This window comes from Ischnura elegans, chromosome 1 (assembly GCF_921293095.1).
Source record: "Ischnura elegans chromosome 1, ioIscEleg1.1, whole genome shotgun sequence".
Classification (NCBI taxonomy): domain Eukaryota; kingdom Metazoa; phylum Arthropoda; class Insecta; order Odonata; family Coenagrionidae; genus Ischnura; species Ischnura elegans.
In genome coordinates, this window is record NC_060246.1 from 18,056,679 (window position 1) to 18,082,459 (window position 25,781).

The window sequence follows — 25,781 nt, forward strand, 5'->3', positions numbered from 1 at the left end:
TGTCATAGGCAGGTATAATAATATTACATTATATCCTTAGAATAGGGGGTGCAGCACAATACTCCATGTAACAATGACCGCTAACATCTCATTAACTACGTTGGAAGCACTGTATTTTTATTTCGCATAGTTTTAGAAGATTAATGAAAGAACATAGTTTGCCATTTTTGAGATAATCCAAAGGCATCCGTGGTCGTACATAACGTTCATGAGGCAAGGTAGCACTCGCTGCATTACTACGAAGGCTCATATCAAATCATCTCAAAATGATTCACTCTGATGTTGCTCCATACTGAACTCATTAAGTTTACGCGAAATGACATGATATCCAGCGAGCCACCTCAAGGGTAGGGGGCACGGACATAAAGACACCAACGCTGCTTTAAGAAGAACAGGTGGCAATGAAGCTTACGTTGCCCTCGCGTAACACGAGTAATAAGGACAGGGGAGACCACCCGAATCAACACCAGGGGAACTAAGCAACTAGAGTGCCATCGAATACGAGAATCCGTTCAAGGGCGCAATGATTACGCCAGACGATGACAAAAAAAAGACCCCTTCCCCCAATTCCTCGTCAGGGGGCAGCGAGGGAAAATAAACAGACGAAAATGTGGGGGCACTTAAACGTAGAACCTCCCTTTTCCAATCATACCCCGACAAATCGGGGCGCATGCAGCGCTACAGCGGACGCGGCGGGAACAACCGGCGGCAGATGGGGAAAACACTTGAAAGGCGACGGGCGCAAGCGAGCGATCCGCAACAGCCCATGCACTTGTTGCGATGAAAGCTGCAGTAATATGAAACGCGAAGAGCAACACCTGTTCTTCGGAATCGCAGCCATCGATGAAGTACGTCCCTCAATGTATAGGGAGTCTGACTGCACATAATTAATATTCGTGCCATTTTACGAACAACGTTATTCCCCAATTACGAGGACACAAAGAATTACCTCTCGATATTTAAGCATATTGAAGCATATTTAAAGTAACTTTGCCAACATTACAACGAATAACTACGGAGTTAAAATTACTACGAAAAGGTTTATTTCTAAAATACGAGCGATATCAAAAATAATCATAATTTACGCCGCATTCCGTCGTGAATTGGAAAAACTACATCATTCACATTGAATACGTGCGGTAGTGATAAATTCCAATCCTGTGATTGGGAAATTTTTTATCACTTTCCATTCACAGCAGCCTCTGTATCAAACCAACCTTTGGATCGTTGACCTATGACGATGAACATATTTTTTACTTGAGGCCATCAGAGCAAATGAGTGGTACAGAGGCTGCTGTGAATGGAAAGTGGTAAAAAGTTTCGTTGACCAAACCAAAGTTATCCTCAAGTAATTATTACAAAACTGAAACATCGGCTAAATTGCAAAACTTATGCATTTTTAATGATCTTGTGTGATCGAAAATAACAGCATGAAACCAAAATTATGTCTATATTAATAATAACCTATACTATTTGTAATAATTTTTGCTACAGAGTTAAAAGATATTTATTTTATTTTATTTTTTTACAACGAAAAAAAAAATATTTTTTTTCCTTTTTTTGTCATTTTTTCAGGTGCTTTGCGGGATCGGAAGATGAAGTCCGATTTTAATAATCCTTTTTTTTGTTTTTCTTGTACTAGCGTATCGCAACTCTTCCGCTCTGTAGCGACACGAAATTCGTAACTTGAGTTTTTTCGCACCACCCTACTATACAGTCCCCTCTCCTATCTGTCTGGCACTGTTCACTGGCATTTACATATAGTTATTTTTCACCTGACGATATGGGGTCTTAATAGGAAAATATCTCGGATTGCTATCCTCGAAATTTGATGATAACTACATTCGTTTCACTCGTGATGGATTCGGTTTTCCGACCACTTCGGAGCGACTCAGATACGTTTCTCCATCGTCATCGCGTTCTCTATACTAAAATCTTATACACTTCTCCGCCATATCCGAAGGTAGACTGTTGTTTTTGCTGAGATTTCTATGCCTGAAATCATACTTTCGTCTCTTCGGCGTGAGTAAAATAGTCAAGTAGCGCTAGCAACACAAGCCCATCAGATCAAATCGACTCCTAGGAGACGTGGAACACATATGCAATGCGTGAAGATGCGATTTCGGGAAAAAGAACGGAAAAAAAACTTTCCCAACAGAGTGGACCGAATTTGAACGTGACGGCACATTTTGCAGATACCAAACAGTAGAAAGAATGCTCACATTAATGATTACTCCGACATATAATTCCCTTATCTCAACCTGTGGTTGCATTCCTTTTATTACACATATTTGCGCTATATTGTGCGTGAATTTCCTCTTCGCCGGTTTTTTTATCCATTGCATTGTACTAACAGATAGCGCCAACACTTCCGATTGCATCGATCATATCATAAATGCTAAAAATTCGGGGTTATTAAGGTACAATAAGTCAGAAGTTAAATAATATCTAACAATACTTAACTGCCAATGTAAGTTTGGTGAATCTGCACTAACATAGTCAATTTCGTTGTGTATTTGGAAATATGAAAATATCATTCGCAGAAATAACCTCTTTTCAAAGAAGAGTAAAATGTAGACAGTAGAATAAATCAACGCCATCCCTTAAAGCCGGTAACATGTTGTGTTCCGCCTAATCTATTTGAATAGCAATTTGTCGAAAAATAATTGAATTTTCCGGGTAATTTTTCCTTGCAATAGTATGCCAATGAAATAAAGGACATCTGGACCGCAAATGATTATAATTTCAGTTTTTTCGAGGAAAATTACTAGCCGTCTTTCAATTATTCCTACACGAATTCCATTACACAAATTCGTCAAACTCCTCGATGAACGATTACTCGTGAGAAGTTTTACATTTAAATCCGGGCGAAGGTGACCATGATGAACGACCAAACTTTGTGTTTCACGAACTTTCATGGAAGATATGTCTCGTGATAAGTGCACTGTTCAACTAAAAATTAAAAAACAACTGCACATGTACAATGGTCCTATTTGATCGGATAACCATTGAATTATTGCATAGGTACATTTTTGTGTGGTGTATTTACGTTTGGTACCAGCCTCCCATGAATCGTATTTCGAACGTCATTTCATTACGTTCATGAGAAACAAAAAAACTTTTCAGGTAACGTCTATACGTTTAAAATATTTTTTGCCTTATATAATGCAGATTTTTATAGAAAATATGGGTAAAAATAAAAATTTAGATAGATCTAAATGCCTTCTTGTGCTACCTACTGCCTACAGCGGGATAAAGGAAACGCGACGTCTGACGCGACCGGATGGTCTGCGTGCTTCCTATCGGTCATCCTAAGTTGTAATGCGAAGTTAGAGAGCCAGGGATGGCAATAGAAACGAAACGAAAGTCAAAACCAGTAAAATATCAATAGTTTCGTTCCCGGGAGCGAAATGCAGAAACTAAAAGCAATGGATATAAACCCTGGGATCTAAATTCGGGGTCGAAACGAAGCAGATAATGTTTCGCACCGGAGGGACCACGCGCTTCACCTTCGAACAGTTTAGTTTCGACTCACACAACAAGCACAAAGTATGGTTGAATGAAGTAGAACACGAATATTACAAAAGAGGATCCTCCACTCGACCTCTAAATGTGTTGTCAACTACCGCGCATTAAAATGGGGTTACAGATGTCGCCACTCGCGTCGCTGATGGACAAATTGATCCGAGTTCCACGGGGAAATAAAGTATAATTAGGGGTGCTGGCAGAAATGTTTATGCAAGATTATGTGATCTATCAAATTCATGACTCTTCAATGCTATTCCTCGCAATGAAAAACTGTAAACTGCAAAATATTGGAAAAAAGTGGATCGCATTGCACTCATCACAGCGCCGCGGACATTTTTGAAAACCGATTAAAATGCGACCGAAGTGGCAACAGAAATCAGCCTTCTATCGGATGGGATTGGGCCTCCTCCATGCAGTCCCCATGAAGTAGAAGTTCGGCCTACCGCAATTAAATGCATGGGCCTCTCATATTTTTTACCACTAACAGGAGAACGGTGATCGCAAACTGGCAATTCAATTTTTAAGCTCAATGATTTAACCTTTTTACACGTATGTCACACGTAAAGATCGAAAATATTCCCTCTTATCCCCCTCCACTCAACTTCTCGGATGGAAACTTAACTCTGAGCAGAGGAGTTTCGATTAATTTAGTTTCGTTCCCGGGAGTAAAGTCTCGCCCCGGGTCGAAACTAAACTTCTTGGTGTCTTTAATTTCGTGCGGGAACGAAACGAAATCTAGACCTCGTATTTTCGTTTCCCTCCGGGTCGTAACGAAACATTTTCGTTTCGATTCACTTGCCATCAGTGGCGCCAACTCCATGGGGCCTGAGGGGGCCCGAGCCCCCTCAAAAATTGGTTATGGGTCTGACGAAAAAATGTGTCAGGCTTGTCGATTTTCCCCAGAGTGTCCAGATATCGAGATTTGTGTTATCAGAGTTCTAATACTGATCATATGACTCTTCTAAAATGCTTAAAAAACTAAAAGCTCACTACTTATGAAATTTCCTGGGGCAGATCCCCGGTTTGGGCCCCCCCCCCAATATTTTTTGTAAGTCGGCACCCCTGCTTGCCATCCCTGGTTAGAGCAAGGCAGACAGTGGATGCCACGCGGAGATCGTAAGGCACGTCGCACGGGTAGGTGAGGTGAAGTTGCTCGGCGTAGAGGGACAAGGAAGCGAAGCAGTTAAAATGTCAACGCTTCCCGGTCTTTCACATTTGAGCGGTCAAACACTGGACACAGCACACGTCCTATGATTCGCTTTACTGGCGCGGAGTCTCAATCGAATACCATCAATGAACAACTCGCATTTTTCCCCACAGTCACTTCTGACCAATACAGCCCTCTCTCTTGACCAATTGGACAACAGAACGTCTAACGCATGGACTCGAGTGCCGTAACAAAGGCAGACAGTATTCTAATTCCAAGTTTCCACCCTCCCCAATCTTAAGAAACTTGCTCCATAAATCTCCCTCAACAAAAGCCAACAGTCATGTCACTAAGTAATCTTGAGCAATAAGACTGATTACAATACAAAAGTGAACTAGTAGAAAGCACAATTAAGAATATGGGAACTTTAGTAAAAACTATAATCACCATTTTATTCAGGGAAGAAATTATATTTAGAAATGGAATTGGTAAAAAGAGAGAGGAAAAGCAAACAAATTATAGGAAATTTACCATACCAGTAAATTATTTGGAAGATTAATGAAGTGCAAGACATCAGTAAACTTTGGGGGTCTAGTATACCCAAAACCCATATTTTCCGCTAATTTATTAAGGCATAAGTTTAAATAGTAAGATTTTAATGTCGTAAATTTCAATTCCCTACAAAAGATTCAACTCCTCAACTTCCATTTTTTTATAAATGGAAAAAGTGAGGTCGATTAGGTCGGAAAGGTAAGGCAAAGAGTTAGAAAAAAAGAAGATTTTCGGACAGAAATCGCTGCCAACAAACAAGTAAGAGAAACTGAAACCCGGCGCAGTTGTTCGAGGACTTTCGCGCAGTTGTTCGAGATGAAGGACAGCTTGAGAAGTTGGATAAGACTTCGCAGGGCAAAGGAGAGTTGTGTGGAAACCAATGGCAGCAAGCGGAGCTCTGATTCGGGCGCCCAGGACGGGGCAGGGCCTCCCATCAACAAGCGATGCAAATTCAAACTCAATGTAAACTATCCCTGTGTGTTCACCACTCAAGAAATATGAGCATGAACCTTTCCAACTCACAAAAAAACTCTCCACAGTCGCCGAAAGACGAAGAACTCTCTCTCTCCCTCTCATCGGTCGAAATTATTCATGAGGGAGAAAGAAGCAAAACACTCACTCGACCAGCCAATGAGGTCCTCTCCCGCTCAGGGACTTGCTGTTTTGCTTCCACCCCCGCGCACTCCGACTCGCAGATTGGCGCATTTTTTTCCACCGCTCGCAATTCCATCGCTCACTTCCGCGTTGCGACGATCGGAATACATTATTCACGGCACAGCGGAGCGGTTCCATCATTGTTTGCTCGGCGTTCGAGAGGGCGAGTCGAGAGGGGGGCTCAACATTTGAGAGGGCCCATCGTGGGCCCCTGGGGTAGGAGGTGGGAGGCGCAGGTGGGAGGGGCCGAAGAGATGAATTCCGAGAATGCGCGCCATCACGCGTGTACGTGCGCAAAGGATAGATAAGAGGAAGCTGTGTGTGTGGGACTAATCTCACGTGTTGCATACATACCTACCGTCTCGCAGGCCGCCTCAATGAGTGTTTGGACACCAGCCATTTATAAAAAAGAAAAGATGGTGCGCTTACCGAGTTCCACCCAGCATTAATTATTAAAATCACTTATTGTCCGAGTGAAAAACAAATTCGGATACCTTTCCGTTCTGAAAAATATCTCTGTTAATTTGCCTTTACTGTCTCACCTAGATTTAAGGTGAGGTTCTAATATGTCCTACATTTGGCTCTGAAAGGTACTTTTTTAGTAGCACAAGCAATCTAAACCCCTACAAGTATCTGGGCATCCTAAGAAGGGGGGAAGTAGGCAACGCAAAGGGGTTCTCAGACACACATGAGAGTCTGGTTTGTAAAATGTTAACTCGCGAGGTCGAAAGACTCTCGTTTCAATTGTACGCGAGATATGTCCGATTTTAATAAAGATAGAGACATTGACGAGCAAGACAGTATTTCTGCGGGATAAGAGCGGTGGGAATGGTTTGGAGCAATGCCGAGGATCTTCGGGATAGGTTGATGGAGAGTGCGAGCCTCCGTTTGCAGGGTATACTCAGCAGACTCCACCGCAGCGACGACTGGAAAAAGCAGTACGACGCGCGATGTATCTCCGATTGAAACCACGAGAAACTTGTTCACTCCGACAATTATTAATGCCGGTTTCTATTTTTTTTAAATACAGCAATAAGTCATCCTTACGAAACACTTAGCATAAGACAGAAGAGTCCGTGCGTCAAAAGCCGAGTTCAATGAAAAAGTTAGCGTGGAACCTGGCGTAAGTAGCTCCAAAAATATAACGCGTGGCTTGGTCGATTTTAAATAAATGGGAAAATTAGTGCGAAGCTTTGGAGTAACGTTGTGCGAAAAATCCACTGAGAAAAAATCATTCGCCTTGACCAGGATACGAAACTGGATTCCCCGTCACCGCGGCTAGTCCCGGTATACTAAGTAAGACCCATTGGAGTACCAGACCATGGAGTACCAGACAGTATTGTTTAGTATTTTCATATTTTTCCATGCGCTTTACAACCATGTTTGGCTAGTTCTTAACCGTGAACCGTGGAAGAAGACTCCTTGTAATCAAATACAACTTGGATATAATCAGGGATAGCAGTCGAAACGAAACGAAAGGCAAAGCCAGTAAAATGTTAACAGTTTCGTTTCCGGGAGCGAAATGTAGAAACGAAACAAAAATGAATAATTCCCTCGGAGATAAACTCAGGGTTGAAACGAAATCGGAGTCAAAACTACATCGGATCGAAACTAAACTAAACCATTGAGACGAAAAAAAAAAAACACAGATAATGTTTCGCACCGGAGGTACCACGTGCTTCACCTTTGAACTGTTTAGTTCCGACCCACATACCGAGTACGAAGTATGGCTGAAAGGAGTTGAGGTCCGCCCAAGCGCCTCTTGATGCATGGGGCACTTTTCCACTCGTCATGCGCAACGCAGTTTTCAGTCGCGATATGGCGAAGGTAAATGTTTTAACCTCTCTACATTCTGTCATGAAATGGGTCGAAACCATACTCTCTTTTCCCCCACCACTCAACTTCTGGGATCGAAACTTAACTATGGGCAGAGGTGTTTCGATTAATTTAGCTTCGTTCCGGGAGCAAAGTTTCGTCCCGGGTCGAAACTAAACTCCTTGGTGATTTTAATTTCGTACGGGAACGAAACTAAACCCATGCCTCGTTTCTCTCCGGGTCGAAACGATAATACATTTTCGTTTGGTTTCAATTGCCATCCCTGGATATACCTAATATGAAATTTAGAAGTTTACTGTAAAAATAAATCGATGCGGCTAAGAAGCAGCTCAAGTTGATTTCAAATGACCGTATGTGCGGCATTTTGTGTCGTTATAGTCCTGCAAATAAATGACAGATGGCGTCCAGTCCACGCTAATTTTTGTATGAACGCCCCGAAGCAATCGAAAACGAAAAGTTAGCGTAGTAAGTGATTAATGCATGAGTTATAACATACCAATAAATGCACGAATATACCTAGTATAAACAAATGTAGTAAGATATGAACTATACACACATAGCCTAATTTACCTAGTCCGAGACAATCTAACCTAGAGGTAAATTATCGCAGGTATTATTGTCCCTTGTTGTACGCGAGAAAAACACATCTTGAATCTATCGGTTCTGCAGTCTATTTCTTAATCTTATCCATGTGATCGTTGCCAGCACAATGATTAGGCTCTCTCAAAACATCTGGAACATCAGGCAAAACGTATTCCATTTGAAATTTCAGCAAAAGATTGAATCTAAAAATTTCCCTTCGATTGGTTAGACTTTCCATTCTTCTTGGTTCAGAGAGGTGACTGCCCCACTTTTTGTGAAAGATTCTTAAGCTTTTGGATGAGGTCTCCGTGTCCATATTACTATTGATGCAGTGGGGGAAGGTGAGGGGTTAGGAGATGCCGTCACCACCCCGAACCTCTTTTCCCCTACCCAATCCAAAAGCGTTCTCTCAAAGCAAAGTGCCTACCTCTGCTCCCATCATCGCCATGAACAAATGGACACACTTGGCTATAATGCGTCTACGTCGAAACAGATAGTATTCTTAATAAAATCAGAGAAGGATCTCCCGTTTATGATGATAGCCTAAGTTTTTAATAAGAATTGCCGGCCTTGGTGGTAGCGGGGTAAAGTACTCGCTTGTCAAACTAAAGGTAGCGTGTTCGAGTCCCGCCTAGGTAGGTTCATCTTATCCAGGTCATGGTTATTTGTGATTGACCGTTGTTCTTTGGAGTACACCCCTGACGTAAATGCTGAAATAGTGCGGTTTCCGCGGATGACGAATGTATGTATCGAAAGGAAAGAAAACAAAAATAGACCCTATCGTGCGGGAGAACGATGCGATCCTTACGCTTAATTATGGATGAAGTTATATGAGAATAATACGCATAAACAGAATCCGATGCCATCTGCTGCGAAAATCAACGAGCTTATTTTTTCATGAGTGGAAAGTGTGGTGATAGGGAGGTTAGTACGGGCGAGGGTGGAGTTGTTTGGGGGGTAGGAGACCCTACCTGTGGCCCTACGGGAGGTGCTTCAATTGGCGCCACCATTGTGAGCGAGCGAGAGATAGGCGCCGTGCCCAGCTGCCTCTGATTCCGAAGCCACTGTCACGGCAATGCGAGGCAAGTGGAGGCTCGCACCGGCCACATCTGCCCACCGTTGAATTCTGGGCGGTCTGACTTCTTTCCTTCTCTCTCTATCGCCGCATTCTACGCCACCAGCGCCAATGGCGGACAACTAGGGAACGAATACCCCACGTGGAAGAGATGGCGTTATCCGGATCTTGGCCCCACTTCAATCATGAATTAAGGCCAGCATCGTTATATTTCTCCTATTTGTAAGAAAAGACAAGGATAAACCTTCCCTAGAACCATGAGAAGTCCTAGGTAAAGCTCACGGTATTTTGCACATGACAATTTTACGATATAATATTTATTGGAGTTTTGGTCAATTTTAAAACAAGTTTCAGCCAACGTTTCGATTTATTTTTAAATCATCATCAGGGCTATGTAAGAAAAAAGTATGAACAATATAAAATACAAAGATTAAAACGATAAGTATACAATATTTATACATAAAAAAGGTACATTCGGGTTTTTTATACAATAATATAATGTTAAAAAATATATATATTTATAAACATATATATATAAGAACAGAATGGAATACACAAAAAGTTTTGATATACCTCTTAACTTTGAACATATTTATTGATGTTTTGTTTCTAAAGTATTGCCACACCTAGGTTACCATTAGTTTTGATTTTTTTGTTTTTGATTTTGATTTTTTTTTTTTTTTAATTAATGGTAACCTATGTGTGGCAATACCTTAGCAACAAAACATCAATAAATATGTTCAAAGTTAAGAGGCATGTCAAAATTTTTTGTATATATATTTTTATTATATTATTGTATAAAAAACCCGAATGTGCCCTTTTTATGTATAAATATTGTATATCGTTTTAATCTTTGTATTTTATGTTGTTTATGTTTTATCTTTCATAGCCCTGAGGATGATTTTAAATAATTCGAAACGTTGGCTATAACTTGTTTTAAAATTGGCCTAAACTCCAAGAAATATTATATCGTATATTAAACAAGGTCAAGAAAAGGAAAAAAATAATAATAATTATTATCATGACAATTTTGGAACTGGAAGAGTCAATTTTCTAAAAGGCGGTGGACGAGGATATAAGAGCTGCACAGTGCACAGGCTGGCTTATGCTTACGGTTTCCGTTGCCAAATTAAAAACCGTATCATGATGACAACGAATTTGGATGCATTCTGCTATTCGCCGCAGTGAGGTACGAAGGAGATCCTTCCATACTAGGAACCGGCTAGCTACATGACCCATTTATCACGATGAGTCGGCTAGTTCAATCCGCCCCGGAATAAAATCTTCACGCCGAGACGCTAATCTCTCCTTTCTTCTACCAATGTAATAAAACATCTGAAAATTCTTGGAATCAGAAACAAATAATAGGGCATGGTTCTCCTCTCTCTTTTCCCATAAACCGACCAAAACAAAAAAATCATAATTGCAGCATTATTATCATTAGATAGGAATATCGAAGTATTTTGGAATAGTGAACACATCAAGCTTTGGTCAAATTGGTCAAATTTGGCCAAATACATTGGTCAAATTTTCACAACTCTTCCAGTCTCTTCACCTTTACGAATACCTATGTTCACAGGAAATACCTCATTCCACGTTTAAAAAAAACATGATTAACCAACACTATAGCGCATGTTATTGCTGCGAAAATCGAAAAATAAAATGATAAACCTTTTTATAGGAAAGGTAAGGAGGAAACAACGCATTAGTGATTGTCCTGAACTTGAGTGCTGAAGTACGCATAACATTGGCTATCCCATTATTTTTCCCATATCCCTCCTCAAATCGCGCAATTCTAAGTCACGATATGCATATGATTGTTATTTTCCATATTTCAACAAATTATGAACACGTGCGTAAGTTACTCTACAGTGAGTCGTCATTGAAGATTAATTGAATATTGAAGACGTATATCGTTCTTCCTTTTAATGCTTCGAAGAGAAGGCCACACTCTCAGGCGATCGTTATTGGGAAAAAGGACAGAGGGCAGCAAATATTATCAGCGGTTAAACTCCTAAAGCGCAAGAAATTGAGATAACTGAAGTACCAAATAAAGACTACAATAGAAACCGACGCATTCAAAATTTCCTCGGCTGAAAAATTGAGGGAAATTTCGAGGGTGCAACTGAGCCACCGCATGCAAGCAAAGCGTCTTAACGCAATATCACCCAAACGCACATTTTTCCCCACAGTCACATCTGACCAAAAGAGCCCTCCCTCAACCCATTGGACAACAGGACTTCTCACACAGGGACTCGGGTGCCAAAAAAGGCCGATACTATGTTAATTCCAATTTTCCAATCCAACACGCTTCCAAATCTTAAGAAATGTGTTCCATGCATCTCCCTCGGCTCATGCCAACAGTCATGTCACTAAGTAGCCTCGAGTAATCGCAGTGATTGGATTACAAAAGTGAACCAGTAGAAAGCACTGATGAGAATATGAGGACCGTTTGTAAAAAAAATACTACCATTTTACTCATACATGAAAATATAATAAGAAATGTAATTCATAGAAAGAGGGATGGAAAGGAACAAAAATAAAAAGTGCCAGGTGAATTTCTACGAACAGTTACTCAAATGACATTCGTAAACTTAACGGGGTCTGGTGTGTTCAAATCCGCATTTTCCACCGATTTATGAAGGTAGAAATTTTACTTGTACACATAATGTAAATGTGGTAAATTTCGATTCACTTTAAAAGATTTCTCTCTACTCTGTTTTTTTTTTTTGAAATTGTGAGGTTGACTGAAAGTCGGAAAGGAAAGGGATGGGGTGCAATTGTGTTCGCACGCAATCCAAGAGTCTTAGCGCGATTTCATCCAGCCAATAGCCGAATTTGACTCGAGGCGAAAGTTTAGCGAGGGTGACCAATTTAAAAAAAAAGAAAACCCTTTCTCCTGGCAATTACATTGGGCACAAATTGCGAGGGCGGCATTGGGCACGCCAATTCCCATATATTGGGAGACGGCCGCCCGCGCTGACCTCCTCCATTCGTCATCGATACAACCATCAATATGTAGCATCCGATGCAAAGAGAAGGGGATTCTCCCACGAAGCATTAATCACGGATTGCCTAATTGCTGACCCGCCTCCCCTCACCTCCCTGCGTCACTGTGTCCCCAGTTTCGTCTTCCTGGAGGATACGCGATATTCCCAAGGCCTCCATCACCAACTCCAGGCAATAAAATAAGCGGTCAACCGCTGGTTTTCCGACGGAAATGAAATCTGTGCGGATATCCTCTCGCTCTGTGACAGTCGAGGGTTACTCTTCAATCGAAATTCAGAGCACTTTCTTGAATTCAATAAGTTTTTCCCGTATAACGCATTTATATATTTCGCAAAGTAAACGATTTTGATTTTATTAAACGACTCATGCGCTCCACATGCAAAGGCATGGATTCAAATGTACCCAAATCAGAACAGAAAACGATTTTAATAGCAAGTAACCGACATCCATTGATTAAAGAATGGACAGATATACACCAAGACTTCATTATTTTATCGAGGATCGAAAGAAATGAACAGTGCATAATCGACAGGGTTATCATACCGAGGAAATACAATACGGGTCACTAGGGTGGCCCAAAAAAAACTTTTTTTTGAAAGTTTGTGAGGCGACTTCATTTTATGGTGCAATTTCATGTATAAACGACCCACAAAAAAATTCGGCTCGATTGCACAATATTTGACCCTGCCGAAACGCGTTTAAACATTTTCGGCTAGGATGTAAGGCATTTTGCCTACTTTACAGGGGCTATTTTCCGTTTTCTCCGGTATTTGCTGCAGAAATTGTTGTTAAATAGAATAAATACAATACTTGTTGATAAAAATTATTATTACAAATCAGTTATTTTATTATTAATTCGTTAAAAATGGTTTACATAAAATTTACAACCTTTTTTTTCCGTACTTATCGAACATTCTTCTGTGCTTCTGCACCACTAATAGCAAATGCTGTCTCTCACGTTCATTACAGGTAAGGTTTTTCTGTAACAGATATTTTTTGATGAGGGACACACCCCTTTCGGCGGTATCATTGACGACTTTAATATGTTTTATAACATTAAATCCTTTCAGGTACCTTTCATCGAAAATCCAATCTTCGGGGTCTCTTGACAAAAAGCCTTGATCAATGCCCGTAATGTCGAAGAAACGTCGAGAATTAGAGGAAACGAAATCGCTCAATTCCAAATCCTTAATGCCACAATTGGGAGGAAGTTGCGCTCGAGGGCTGCAAACATGCACTTCCTTTAAAAAAGAGTTGACCATCGCCCTCTTACAAGGCAATGAAACATTGGGATCAAACAAAGATAAGCAAACTAATGTTTCTGATAAATACCATAAATGGTTGCAAAATTTTTTTAATGCTGCTTGGTAGTGTTTCTCTTCTCTACTAGCCAACGTTTTCAGAAGTTCAAGATCACGGGCTGGCGCACTAAATGCCACTGGACATGTGTACCAGGACTTAATGTACACGGAAGCTACAAAACAACATATTTGAAACACGTTGTCACTCTCTTTGGTTGAAAGGTTCAATTGCTTTCCAAACATCCATACTTTGAATGAATAGATTGCCTTTGCCATCCACCGCGACTTGCTGATGGAGCCAGGCTTCTTAAACTGATTGGCTGTGGTTCCTGGAACTGAACCACCCAAGAAAATAATAACCAACTCCAGAAGTTCCCTGTAGTCGTCACGCGGCTGAAATACCTGGAAATAAAGAAATAATGATCAATTAAGGTGGAAATAGATGTGGGTGTATAAAATGTGAGGTAGTTTCTTACCTTAAGTTGGTTGCAGCAAAATATAATGATTTCTTTTTTGTCGTTGATCTTCCGCAAACTACCCCGTGTTGTCGCTGCAGTGCGGTACCGCGCTGTAAGCATAGTAAAAATAAAAGTTTAGTTAATGTCCCTGCATACGTGGAAATATATTAGCAAGCGTTTCAAAATACCTTTGTCGATATTTTTCCAATTATCCTTTAGACAATCAACAAATGGTAAAGTTGCCTTCTTAGAAACACTTATCAATGAATCAAATACAGCAGCGAGGACTAGTTCAAGTATATGGTGTCTGCAAGCAAGCTCCAGCAGCTCTTTTCCCAGTTTTCGCTGAATATGAACACAGGCTCCATTTACTCGTCCACTATTCACGGTTGTGGTATCGAAGACGAGGCCTATAACTCGCTCCTGAAGTTCCCAACTTGTCAAATATTCAACCACTGCAGTAGCTTCCTGAATCCCAGTGCCCCTTTTCAATTCCGGAACGCCAAGAAGCTGCTCAACTCCTTCTCCAGATACCAAAATTGGCAACCGATCAGCATTGCCTTCTGCATCTAAAGGAAGGAACGAAACCGCAATAAATGGTCTGATGTGCCTACAGACTATGCAAGATATTGAAAATAAATAATGGAAAGGACAAATAAATTACGATAAATACCTTCACTGCTGGGCATTAGCTTTCCATCCCAATGGACGACCAAAGGAACATCCGGAGTGAACTCTTGTTTAATCATTATTGCCATTTCCTCTCTACATTCCGACCTTTTTCGATGTAATTGTGAGCGGGAAGAAACTATCTGCACCTCCTTCTCAGCAAAACCCAAAGATTTCGCTGTGGCCTGAGCAACCGCTTTTATTAGCATGGATCCCCCACCGGAAGACGTCAGAGTTCGATCTAACGCAGCAGATACCATTGAGTCATTTACAATGTGAATCTTGCGCTTCTTAGGCTTGCTCGGTGTAAAGTCTGTAAAATGTGTAGTGCAACAAAAATTATATGACCTACATAAATAAAATTATTCATAAATTTTAGCTTGATAATTCATACATACAAAACTACATACCATCATCGGTGTCTTCAGCCGTGCTCGTATCGGAAGCCTCGGAAGAAACATGGTTTTTAAAGAGCTCATTCGTCTCCTTTGTACTTCGTTCTTTCGCCTTCTCCGCTGCAAGTTCATTCTGATGATTCCTTTTACGATTGTTTTCCTGCATGGCGCACCATTCCTTATCGATGCCGCCCATATACCCAATGCGGTCACTTTGCATGCTCACGTAAAATTGGCGGTCATCATCTATTTTAATGAGCTCCATAGCTTTCTTATGACCAATGTCGAGCAGCCTGTCCAGCTTGGATGTAAATAATTGTCTCTTCATATCACTCTTCCTGCATTTGAGGCCCTTATCTTTTCCTAACCTCCTATATTCCCTATACACGTTTAATAGTTTCTTAATAACATCACGGGCGTTTTGAGTTGGGATGTTTGCTTCTGCCCAAAATTCCAGCAATGCGCTCCCCGTGTGTCTGGCGACGTCTTTGGATTTAGCAGTGCCCGGCGTGGAGTGCAGTCTAGCAAAGAAACTCTTCAAAACTTCTCGCAATGTAGGAAGTTTCCCATTTCTCGGCAAGTTTTCATCGAAACAGTCACCAACGAGCCAAATATTGGTATTCCTCCTAGTGATACGCCTATAACTCTTCTCAGCCATTTCGAAGTAAAATCACACAAACTCCTAGAAAAATAACTCAGAGACACACGGTTTCACCTCTGAAAACATGAACTGCTTTCACGAATGCTACCGCTTGTTTTGTCACTGGAGTCTTCAGGGGCGGGAGAGTCGCGCAACAATATAGCTGTGATCATGAAGTGCCGTTGTCTTCTTGCATCGTCGTAGGACAATGATGCCGCCTTGCAACATTGTTCTAATGAAGCATTGACTGAGTTTACTTTTGCCGCCAAACGATAACCGTGCTGCTTTGAACGCTTTCTTGATTACCTTTTTATCCAATTATAACGAGAATAAGCGAAATCTATCATGCCGTAGAAGGCTTTTTGTCAAGAGACCCCGAAGATTGGCTTTTCGATGAAAGGTACCTGAAAGGATTTAATGTTATAAAACATATTAAAGTCGTCAATGACACCGCCGAAAGGGGTGTGTCCCTCATCAAAAAATATCTGTTATAAGTATGGAAAAAAAAGGTTGTAAATTTTATGTAAACCATTTTTTACCAATTAATAATAAAATAACTGATTTTTAATAATAATTTTTATCAACAAGTATTGTATTTATTCTATTTAACAACAATTTCTGAACAACAATCGGAAAATAGCCCCTGTAAAGTAGGCAAAATGCCTTACATCCTAGCCGAAAATGTTTAAACGCGTTTCGGCAGGGTCAAATATTGTGCAATCGAGCCGAATTTTTTTGTGGGTCGTTTATACATGAAATTGCACCATAAAATGAAGTCGCCCCACAAACTTTCAATAAAAAGTTTTTTTTGGGCCACCCTAACGGGTCACTCTACGCCAACACGGAGAGGAGTTGACCCTTGAACTCTAAATTTGGATAAAAATTGCTATTCATGTTCGCCTCATCAAATAAAAAATAGCGTCCGCGAGTTTTGCAACATTAAAGAAAAGAGCTGCTCAGAGTTTATTTAAAAATAACCATTTTTTGATTAAAAAACATGAATCCATCTAAGGAAACACTAGCGACTGTATTTTTTACAGGACACAAGAAAATATATAAAATAAATGAAAGCCTAACTTGACAGATTGATATATTACTAAAAATCAATGATAAAATTTTCACATATCATACCATTTCAAATTCAGCCCTAATTGGGATAGAGCATATAGGCAAAGGCTATCAAATAGCTAATAAGGCAAGCAGGCTAGCAAATAAGGCAAGATCGAAGAAATTCTGACAAAGGTGATATCGCGATATGGCCTAAAAGCATATATGCTGGAATCTCGCCCGAGGAAAGGCTTACAAAGGCGACTGAGTGGAATTTTCCAGAAGAGGAATAGAGGGAGTCGAATTAAGGAAGACATTGAATACAGGAAATGGAAAAAAAAGAAAAAAATACAAGTTCCGAAAAGAGACGTATGTAATCGTACGAAAGGGATGAGAAAAGCAGAAAAGAGGAAATAAGAGGAAGGGCGGAAGAGAACAGAGCCTAACTTGGGAATTCCTGCTTTTAACTTGCTTGGAATAGATTAGGGAAAACGACCACCTCCGGTGTATTATCGAGAGATAAACGCGTGGAAAATATAAGAGGCCAGCATGCATACATTTGGGCGAGTAATCAGCATGTGTCGTCAATCACAATTCTCCGGACGAGAGGGGGGGGGAGGGGTTGGAACTCGTTTGGTCGAACAAGCCGGAGAGGAGATAAAGGAAGACCCGTTTGACGACTCCACGCGCTGCGAGCCTAGCACCCGATTAGAGTCCCTCTGGCGGCGAGGGGAGCAGGCTCTCGCCGGGAAGCGCGGAAGTCGCGAAAGAGAGAAGCCGAGTTGAAAGGAGAATAATTGATGTCCACTCGAAAGGCGTTGATTTTGAATGGATTTGCGCACGTGAGTCGTGCCTCTTTGATCACGGCGGTCGGGTGGACGGAGGCGAGAGAGAGGCAGCTAGCGAAATCAAGCAGACGACACGGCAATCCATCAAGATTGAGCTGGACCACGGGAATATCCTTGGAGGTGTAATGCACGCAACACCTGGACTCGCTTCTTATCTCGGATCTCTCAGCCATTCGTCGGCTATACTTGGCGTGCTTTTATCGCTAATATGAATCGTTAAATACATGAAGAAATATATATATATATACCTGGAAAGCTATTGGCTTGAAAGTGCCAAATGCAAGCCAATTCGAGGGTGTGGAGGTTGAGGGCGGAGTCGGTGGGAGGGAGGGAGGCAATAATGGATACTTTGTAGCATTGATTGAAAATGGAATCATGTGAAAGACAATGTGTAGGAACTGGTAGAGAGGAGTGGGGGGAAGATGGACAACAGGAGGCGCGATGATTGTTAATTCTGAGATTGAGAGGGGTAGTGCATTGGCCAATATAGAAAGCAGGGCAGAAATTACAGTGAAGAAGGTAAATGATGTTGGTGGAAGTACAAGTAGTGGAGGGGAAAATCGGTAGGAATTTAAGCTTGGGGAGAAAAGAGGCAGGGGGTGGAGAGAATATCTTGCAGGTTTTACACCTGGGACGATTGCAAGGTGAGGGTGTGGACCAGCCCCCGGCTTCTCCCTACCTCTCCCCTGCAGGCTCATGCGACCCTTACTGTCCGATTAGTTCGTCATTTTCGCCGCTGGCGCTACTTGTGCACTCGTCCGACGTCAGCCTTGCGATTGCATGGGAAGTAATGCGTCTTGGTGATTCATTGCGATAAACCACGTTTTTTACAGTCTTTTCCTGCAACGGAGGCCAGTTTTACTTATGGTATATCGTTGATCGAGTGTTTAGGAGTTTGAAAAACTCTCTATTTCGGTTTAAAAGGAAAATGGTGGGCAAAAGATGTATCGTGCCTCTATAGACTCTAACTTAGAAAAGGTGCATATCTTTTTGGTGCCAAGGGAAGAAAGACTACGAGCTGAGTGGCAGAGGTGCATTCCTCGTGATAATTTTATCGTCAAGTATCCGCAAGTTGTTTGTGAAAAACACTTTATTGAATCCGATATTCTTCGTGAGAAGATTATCACGGACAACGAGGGAAACGTCGCACAGTGGTCCGGATCGCGAGAAAGTCAGACAAAAATCAGATTTTCGTTGGATGTCTTGAAAAATTGCTCCCTACATGTTATTTGGCGAGCTATTTTTATTTCTGCAGTTAGTTTTACGAAAAAACTATTATTTCATGCGATATCGTGGAACTTTTACCTATTAACTCGCTAATTGTAACGCTGACTGCATAGATAAACGGTAATCATGATAAAATATGAAAATAAATGATAATTAGTTGTATAGAATGAGTTAATATTCTTTCAAATTAGTCAATAAAAAAACGGCTAAAAGTAGGGTTTTTGGGTCCCTGATAAAAATAAACTCCTCCATTAAGGAGAGGTTTACCCTCCATTGAGGGTACAGGAAGGATAGGTGTACCCTTCCTGTACCCTTCAGCAAGGGTACACGAAGGGTATTTTAGAACATTGGTGGGTACGCCCTCTCCTTCGTGGAGGGTACGTGAAGGGTTTGGCCAGCCTCGATGAAGGGTACAGGAAGGATAAGTGTACCTTTCCTGTACCCTTCAGCAAGGGTACAGGAAGGATAGGTGTACCCTTCCTGTACCCTTCAGCAAGGGTACACGAAGGGTATTTTAGAACAATGGTGGGTACGCCCTCTCCTTCCTGGAGGGTACGGGAAGGGTTTGGCCAGCCTCAATGAAGGGTACAGGAAGGGTAGGATAAAATAAAAACTAAAAATCCATAAATTAACATAAAAATTTAAAAAATCGCTGATAGACTAAATTAAACGAATGGGGATGAGTTGCAACAGTGATTTCTAAAGTTATAGGGCATAAAAAAAATTGGCCTTCTCGTGGTCTTGAACCCAGGACCTACATATTACAGGATCACGAACTAGAGATTTAACAACCCCGGCTATCAAAGTACTTGAAAGAGGGGTTTCTCAACGGAACTTATACTACAAAATCTTAAGATGAGAATCGCACCCGGTCCTATGTGGAAGAAAGCTGTGACTTTTTTCTACCACACCTATTTCGTTTCAGAAAATAAGATCGGCATTCTAATACTGAACATCACTCTAGCGATGTCTCATTGTCAGCCACACAAATAGGTTACATCCTAAAACGTGAATGGAAGAACTTCAAAATGAGCTTTTTTCACACAATTATAGAAACTATTGTGTACAGTGGCGTAGTCAGGAATTTCGTTTGGGGGGTGGGGTCCAAAACCAGGTGGGAAAAGTTTTGAAAAACAGGATAGTAAGTATTAGAATTCAACTTATTCAAACACTTTTCATAATCGAAAAAACTTCAATAGTCAAAGAAATGTTTTTTAAATTCATTATTTTTCAATATTTTGATTTCTATTATGAAGGAAAATGATTGTGTTTTTATACTTCGGGGGGGCGGAGGGTCCGAACCCTCCGGACCCCACCCCTGGATACGCCACTGAATATGTATATTATTGTTTTCCTTAAGGAAATTTTAAAGATTAGTTGTGTAGCCCGTCTATCTTTGCTTTCAAAGACTGCTTACGTTCTTGTACGGAACTCAATACTCTTTAGCAGGTGAAAGTAGCTAAGGAGACTCTTTCAGGATATGTTTTCTTCAGTTATAAATGCTAAGTCCCAAGGAAGGGTAAACGAAGGATTTTTCATTCCTTCCCTTACCCTCAATGGTGGGTAGAGGAAGGGTTGACGGATGGTAAGGGAAGGAGTTCCAAGGAAGGGTACACGAAGGATTCTTCTCTCCTTCCCTTACCCTTAATGGTGGGTAGAGGAAGGGTACACGGATGGTAAGGGAAGGAGTTCCAAGGAAGGGTACACGAAGGATTTTTCTCTCCTTCCCTTACCCGTAATGGTGGGTAGAGGAAGGGTACACGGATGGTAAGGGAAGGAGTTCCAAGGAAGGGTACACGAAGGATTTTTCTCTCCTTCCCTTACCCTTAATGGTGGGTAGGGCGTGGGTTGTGCAAGGGTAACTACCCACCATGAAGGATGCCACCCTTCCTGTACCCTTCCTGTACCCACCATGGTGGAGTTTATTTTTGTCAGGGGTGCATTGACTTACGTTAAAGAGGTACGATTTCCATATTTCGAGAGATTCTTCTGTATGGACTAAAAAGTAATTACTAAATTAGTGTCAAAATAGTATTTAAGTGACTCTTTTATTCTCATAAAAGCATGGTTAATTCCTCATTAATTTACAATTATGTATTATAATTGTTCAGCATCAGATTCTTCTGAATCCCACCCATCCTCCTCTTCTCATTCACTCGAAAAATTTTGACTCTTGCAAGACCAAGAGATCACGAACCTCCTGCGGAAGATCTAAAAGGCCCCGGCATTTGTTTAGTTCAGTTCCTAATGTGCTAATAAAAGGATCCGATATTAGGATCAGTCTCCGGAAAATATCCTCATTAGTTTGAAGTCGAGATATTTTTATCGCGTGATGCTCGCGATATATTCTAATCCCTTTATTGCGAGATTCCTGGGCCTCCTCCGACAGTTCTCCAATACGAAGAAGAGCCGACTCTATGTCATCTGCACCACTTTGTGCACAGTGGGTGGCATGTAAAACCAACCATAATGTCTCACAAAATTTTCCGTTGTATCCATACAGAACTTTTTAAATTTTACTGAATCAATCAAAAATCCGCAAGACAAAGACCTTAAAATTGTTGAGAAGTGAAAGATTAACTCTTCCTCTACTCCTGAAAATTAATTAACTATGTTATATCATGTGAAAAATACTGCATAAAGCAATAATAAAAAGATGTTATATTGCAACAATGAAAAGAAAGCATTAAAAAATATTGACCCTCGCCAGTAATTTCAGCCGATAGGCGGGAATTTTTGAAAAAGCCCCTAGCTGAGTTTTCATCACTGGATGTACCATATTTTGGCTTCGGCACATCAACTAAAAGGCCCATTCTCTTTTTAAACTCGTAGGTACCAATTAAAAAATAAGACTACTAGGACAATATCCCAGGGGACCCCATATCACCATTAGAATACAAGGAAAATACGAACCTGAGGTGCTTTGAAGGTTGCGAAATGCAATATCAGGAAAATCAACTATTTTGTCCAACCAAGTGCAAATCCGCTTCAAGTGCGATTTAAAAAACATGGCAAATGCTGGAATGCCAGCGAACTCATTCTTAGTGATATCCTCGAAAGGAACGACCTTTCCTTCCCGTGCAGTGAGCATCGAGAAATGATGCTTGCTGCCATCATTGTCCAGTTTTTGAATTTAAGGATGAGGCAAGCTGCACGGGTGGAGAATGCCGAGGTTGGCCGAGAGTATGCCTCCAGAAGGAGAAACTTAAAGTTTTTGAAAAAATAAATGCTATTCATTTTAGCCTTGTAGAAATATCTTTTTTGATCGTTCACACCTTTATATTGTTTAACCATTCCTTTGCTTGTAGTACCTGTAAGTATAAGTATTCCGTGTGTTGCTTTCCAGATGCTGAATCTACAATTACAGTTATCATAAGGATTAATATTTTCAGTTTATAGGAATTCATATTGGTATCTATCCAAGGAATGGAGCAGCTAATACAGCAGTGGCGAAACAATGGGGGAGGCGTGAGGAGATAGATAGGAAAAAAATTAATGAAAAGTAGAAAAAAAGATGATTTTCGGTGGGTATTGGAAAAGAAAATTAATTGGCCTGAGCTATGGAACTCGAGAGGTAAATATTCGGTCTTAAGTTTTACTGTTGAGAGGACTTATTTAGCAGTTACGCTTGTTACAAATAATCAATGTGAAAGCTGTAGCGGCAAAGTTACGCGAAAGCTTTTTGGCTAGGTCGGCACTCGTTTCTCCTCAAGTACCTAGGAATAGTAAAGGGAGATTGTCATTGCTTCTTTATTGCCGCTTCATTTACTAAGTTTTCAGCCTAATACTTCTGTCCATGCTATTGAGTACCTTGCCGATATTCTCCGTTAACACTTCGCAGTTTTGCTTCCATTGCAAGGTAATTTCGACCGATGTCCTTTTCAGGTGGGTATATTATCTTCACACCATCGTCCTATTTGTCTTAAATGGCTCGCAGAAATGGGATCTACAAAAAACACACCTATATTATTTATCCCCGTGGGATTAAGCATTCAAACACCCGATTTCGTAGGCTATTTTATGACCGTTTACGGAAGCTACTGCACCAGTTTTCACGAATAAAGCTATTTTATATTCTATAAAACTGAAGCGCGTAAGAGTGAGTACATGCGCGAAGCACGGCTTACAAAATTTTATAAATATAGTCCATCAAGTTACCTCACAGCCATATCAACCCATGTAACACGCCCGGAACGACCGGACGAGTGTACTGCTAGCGCTTGACGGCCGGCATGGGAACTAATCGGACAGTAAGGGAACGTACGTGGAGCCGCGGACGCCGGGGGCTGGTGTGGACATAGTGACTGACTGCGACTTTTGGAGAGGGCGGGTGGCTTTAAATATGGTAATGCTACAAAGTATCCATTATTGCCTCCCTCCCTCCCACCGACTCCGCCCTCAACCTCCACACCCTCGAATTGGCTTGCATTTGGCACTTTCAAGCCAATAGCTTTCCAGGTCTGAACGTCGCATCCTAACCCCTATTCCTAACTCCCCCTCCCCATACACCTCTCCCCTTACCCCTCTTCTCCCTCTTCCGACCCTCTCCTTTCCTCACCATTCATAATTCAGCTGATGAAGAAGCCTGAAGTGCTTCGATAGCTTCGACGAGTTTATTTATTCAATGTGAGTGTTTCTTTTTTGTGTCTCTGTGTTTATCGATATTAACTTGAACTATTTATATTACGTGCCACGTGCATATCATATTTTCCAAAACATTGTATATATATTTGCATTAACATTTTATTAAATTAATTTAATTAAACATTGTATATATATTAGAATTTGCAATAATCCCGAATCCTTGGACATTTTTCTTAATAATCTTCACCACTCCCTTCTTCGTAGAGGATATCCTGAGAACCTCCTGCGTAAGAAAATCCTACACAATACTTACAAACCCAAAATTCATACCAAGAAACAAACCACACATCTCTCCCTTTCCACCACTTACTTCCCGGGCGTGCAGGCTTTGAACAGAATCATCAAAAGCCTTTTTCCGATTCTTTCTAACAATGTCACTACTGGAAAAATCTTCTCTAGCTGTCCATCCTTATCCTTCCGTCGGCCGCCAAATCTATCTTCCATTCTCAAAACGACTAAACCACTCTCAAGGTTCACCACCCGTACTAGCTCTTTACCTATCCCTTGCCAACGACCCCGGTGCAAAACGTGTGCTATCCTCATTACCCAGTCACTTCCTAACAAATTTCTCACTTTTCCGCTTCCTTCCACTCCATCCCCCACCTGTACAACCAGTAATGTAATTTATATCCTTTTATGTAATTCCTGCCCCGCCTTCTACATTGGTTTAACCACCACCTCACTCAACCTACGGATTAACAACCATCGAGCTTCTTGCAAACCCACTTCCCAATCTGCTTCGCTTCCTGTCCCTACCCACGCCTTTTCCCATAATTTAGAATTTGATGACTGCTTTCACATAGGAATACTTGCCTCTCTCCCACCCTCCGCCTCACCGCTAGAATTAAAAACTCTTGAATTGTCTTCCATTTGGCTACACCAAGCATTCAAACCGCCTGGCCTTAACAGGGCCCACTGATCTCCATAGCCTTCTCCTCTTTCCCACCCCCCATCCTCTCCCTTCCCCTATCTTATCCTAATCTCCTCAGCCTTTAGGCATCCTCTGTCCTTCTCCTCAGTCTCTTCTTGCCTCCCTCCCGACGAAGACCCTAAGAGGTCGAAAATTTGAAAGAAACTAACGTGTGAGTCCTCTTTTATTTGTGTCTGTGTTTTTGTGGCCTATCATGGCATTTATTTATATTCATATCACCTGTGGTGTCTTTCATAAGTAACATATATATATATATATATATATATTATATAATGGACGATTTTAATTTTTCCTGGCGAATACTTCTGACGAATATTTCTCGGGTTCTCAGCCAGATTAATGCTTTTACATAAGCCAACTTAAAAAAGGAAAAAAAGGCTTATATAAAAGCATTAACCTGGCTGAGAACCCGATAAATATTCGTCAGAAATATAAATAATGATTATGATAAAAAATCGATCTTGAAAAAAAATAATGGATTCATGCAATAACTATATAAATATTAGGAAGTTAGGTGCACTACTCGGCAAAATATCTTTTTTAGGGTACCAAATGTTTTTTACATGCATTGCTCACATGAGGAAAGGATATTTAATTAGTCATAAGATGATTTTCACAATAAAAACCAAACAAACTTTCTTTAACATGCAACTGGACTCTGGCAACAAAAAAAGAAAAAAATTCTTACCGAAGCGCATTATCAATGCTTATGCCAGACATTAACCATTGTAAAGCTAGTCCAAGAAAAGTTGCACAAAATGTCTCCTCTTTAATTTTTTTTGTTTGATAGTTTTAGGTAATCATATCTAGGTCACATGAAAAAAAGGATCTTTTGAAAATCGTGAGGCACACTCTATGCATACGGACCCATTAGCCTTTACGACAATTATGCATAATATGTCAGTCCATTTCTTTAGGCACATACCCGCTCCGTACATAAAATATTTTTAGTACTTTATAGCAGTACATATTCCTAAGAGGAATAACTCTCAGTCTAGTGAAATAATTGGTTATATGCATTTATTCCCAACTTCATATACCTCCGACGATAAAGTTTATTGGGTACTCGAATTTTCGGTCCCCTGCGTCCATATCAATTCTTACCTACTTGGTCACCAACCAAACTGGTTTGGTCACCCGTCCAACCACTTATATACGCACAAATAATATTTGAAAGCCCCCAAGACATTTCCTTTCCGTGTCAATTAAAAAGTCAAGGCGACCACGCCGTATATGTC

At 40.9% G+C, this 25,781-nt stretch overlaps 2 protein-coding genes across 3 annotated transcripts in view; both read right to left on the bottom strand.

Annotated features, from left to right (window-relative positions):
- LOC124155640 (extracellular serine/threonine protein CG31145) overlaps nucleotides 1-25,781 on the bottom strand; it is a 532,953-nt gene that overhangs the window by 346,069 nt on the left and 161,103 nt on the right. The gene's annotated exons all lie outside the window — the stretch shown is intronic.
- LOC124156442 lies at nucleotides 13,226-14,882 on the bottom strand. 2 transcript variants are annotated; one of them, XM_046531010.1, is made up of 5 exons: nucleotides 14,816-14,882; nucleotides 14,331-14,711; nucleotides 14,161-14,252; nucleotides 13,458-14,086; nucleotides 13,226-13,363 (listed from the first exon to the last, which is right to left on the bottom strand). In XM_046531010.1, exons 1-5 carry the CDS (start codon nucleotides 14,829-14,831, stop codon nucleotides 13,318-13,320), a joined length of 1,164 nt encoding a protein of 387 aa, XP_046386966.1. In that variant the 5' UTR covers nucleotides 14,832-14,882; the 3' UTR covers nucleotides 13,226-13,317. The 2 variants fall into 2 exon arrangements, with proteins under 2 accessions (XP_046386966.1, XP_046386957.1); XM_046531001.1 differs by having other exon boundaries at nucleotides 13,226-14,086.

Bases quoted from the DNA above. Each gene is read 5' to 3' on its own strand.
- LOC124156442 (XM_046531001.1), bottom strand. The intron at 14,253-14,330 runs GTATTTTGAAAC...CTATGCTTACAG, and splicing joins TTGGAAAAATATCGACAAAG to CGCGGTACCGCACTGCAGCG. The intron at 14,087-14,160 runs GTAAGAAACTAC...CTTTATTTCCAG, and splicing joins TTTGCTGCAACCAACTTAAG to GTATTTCAGCCGCGTGACGA.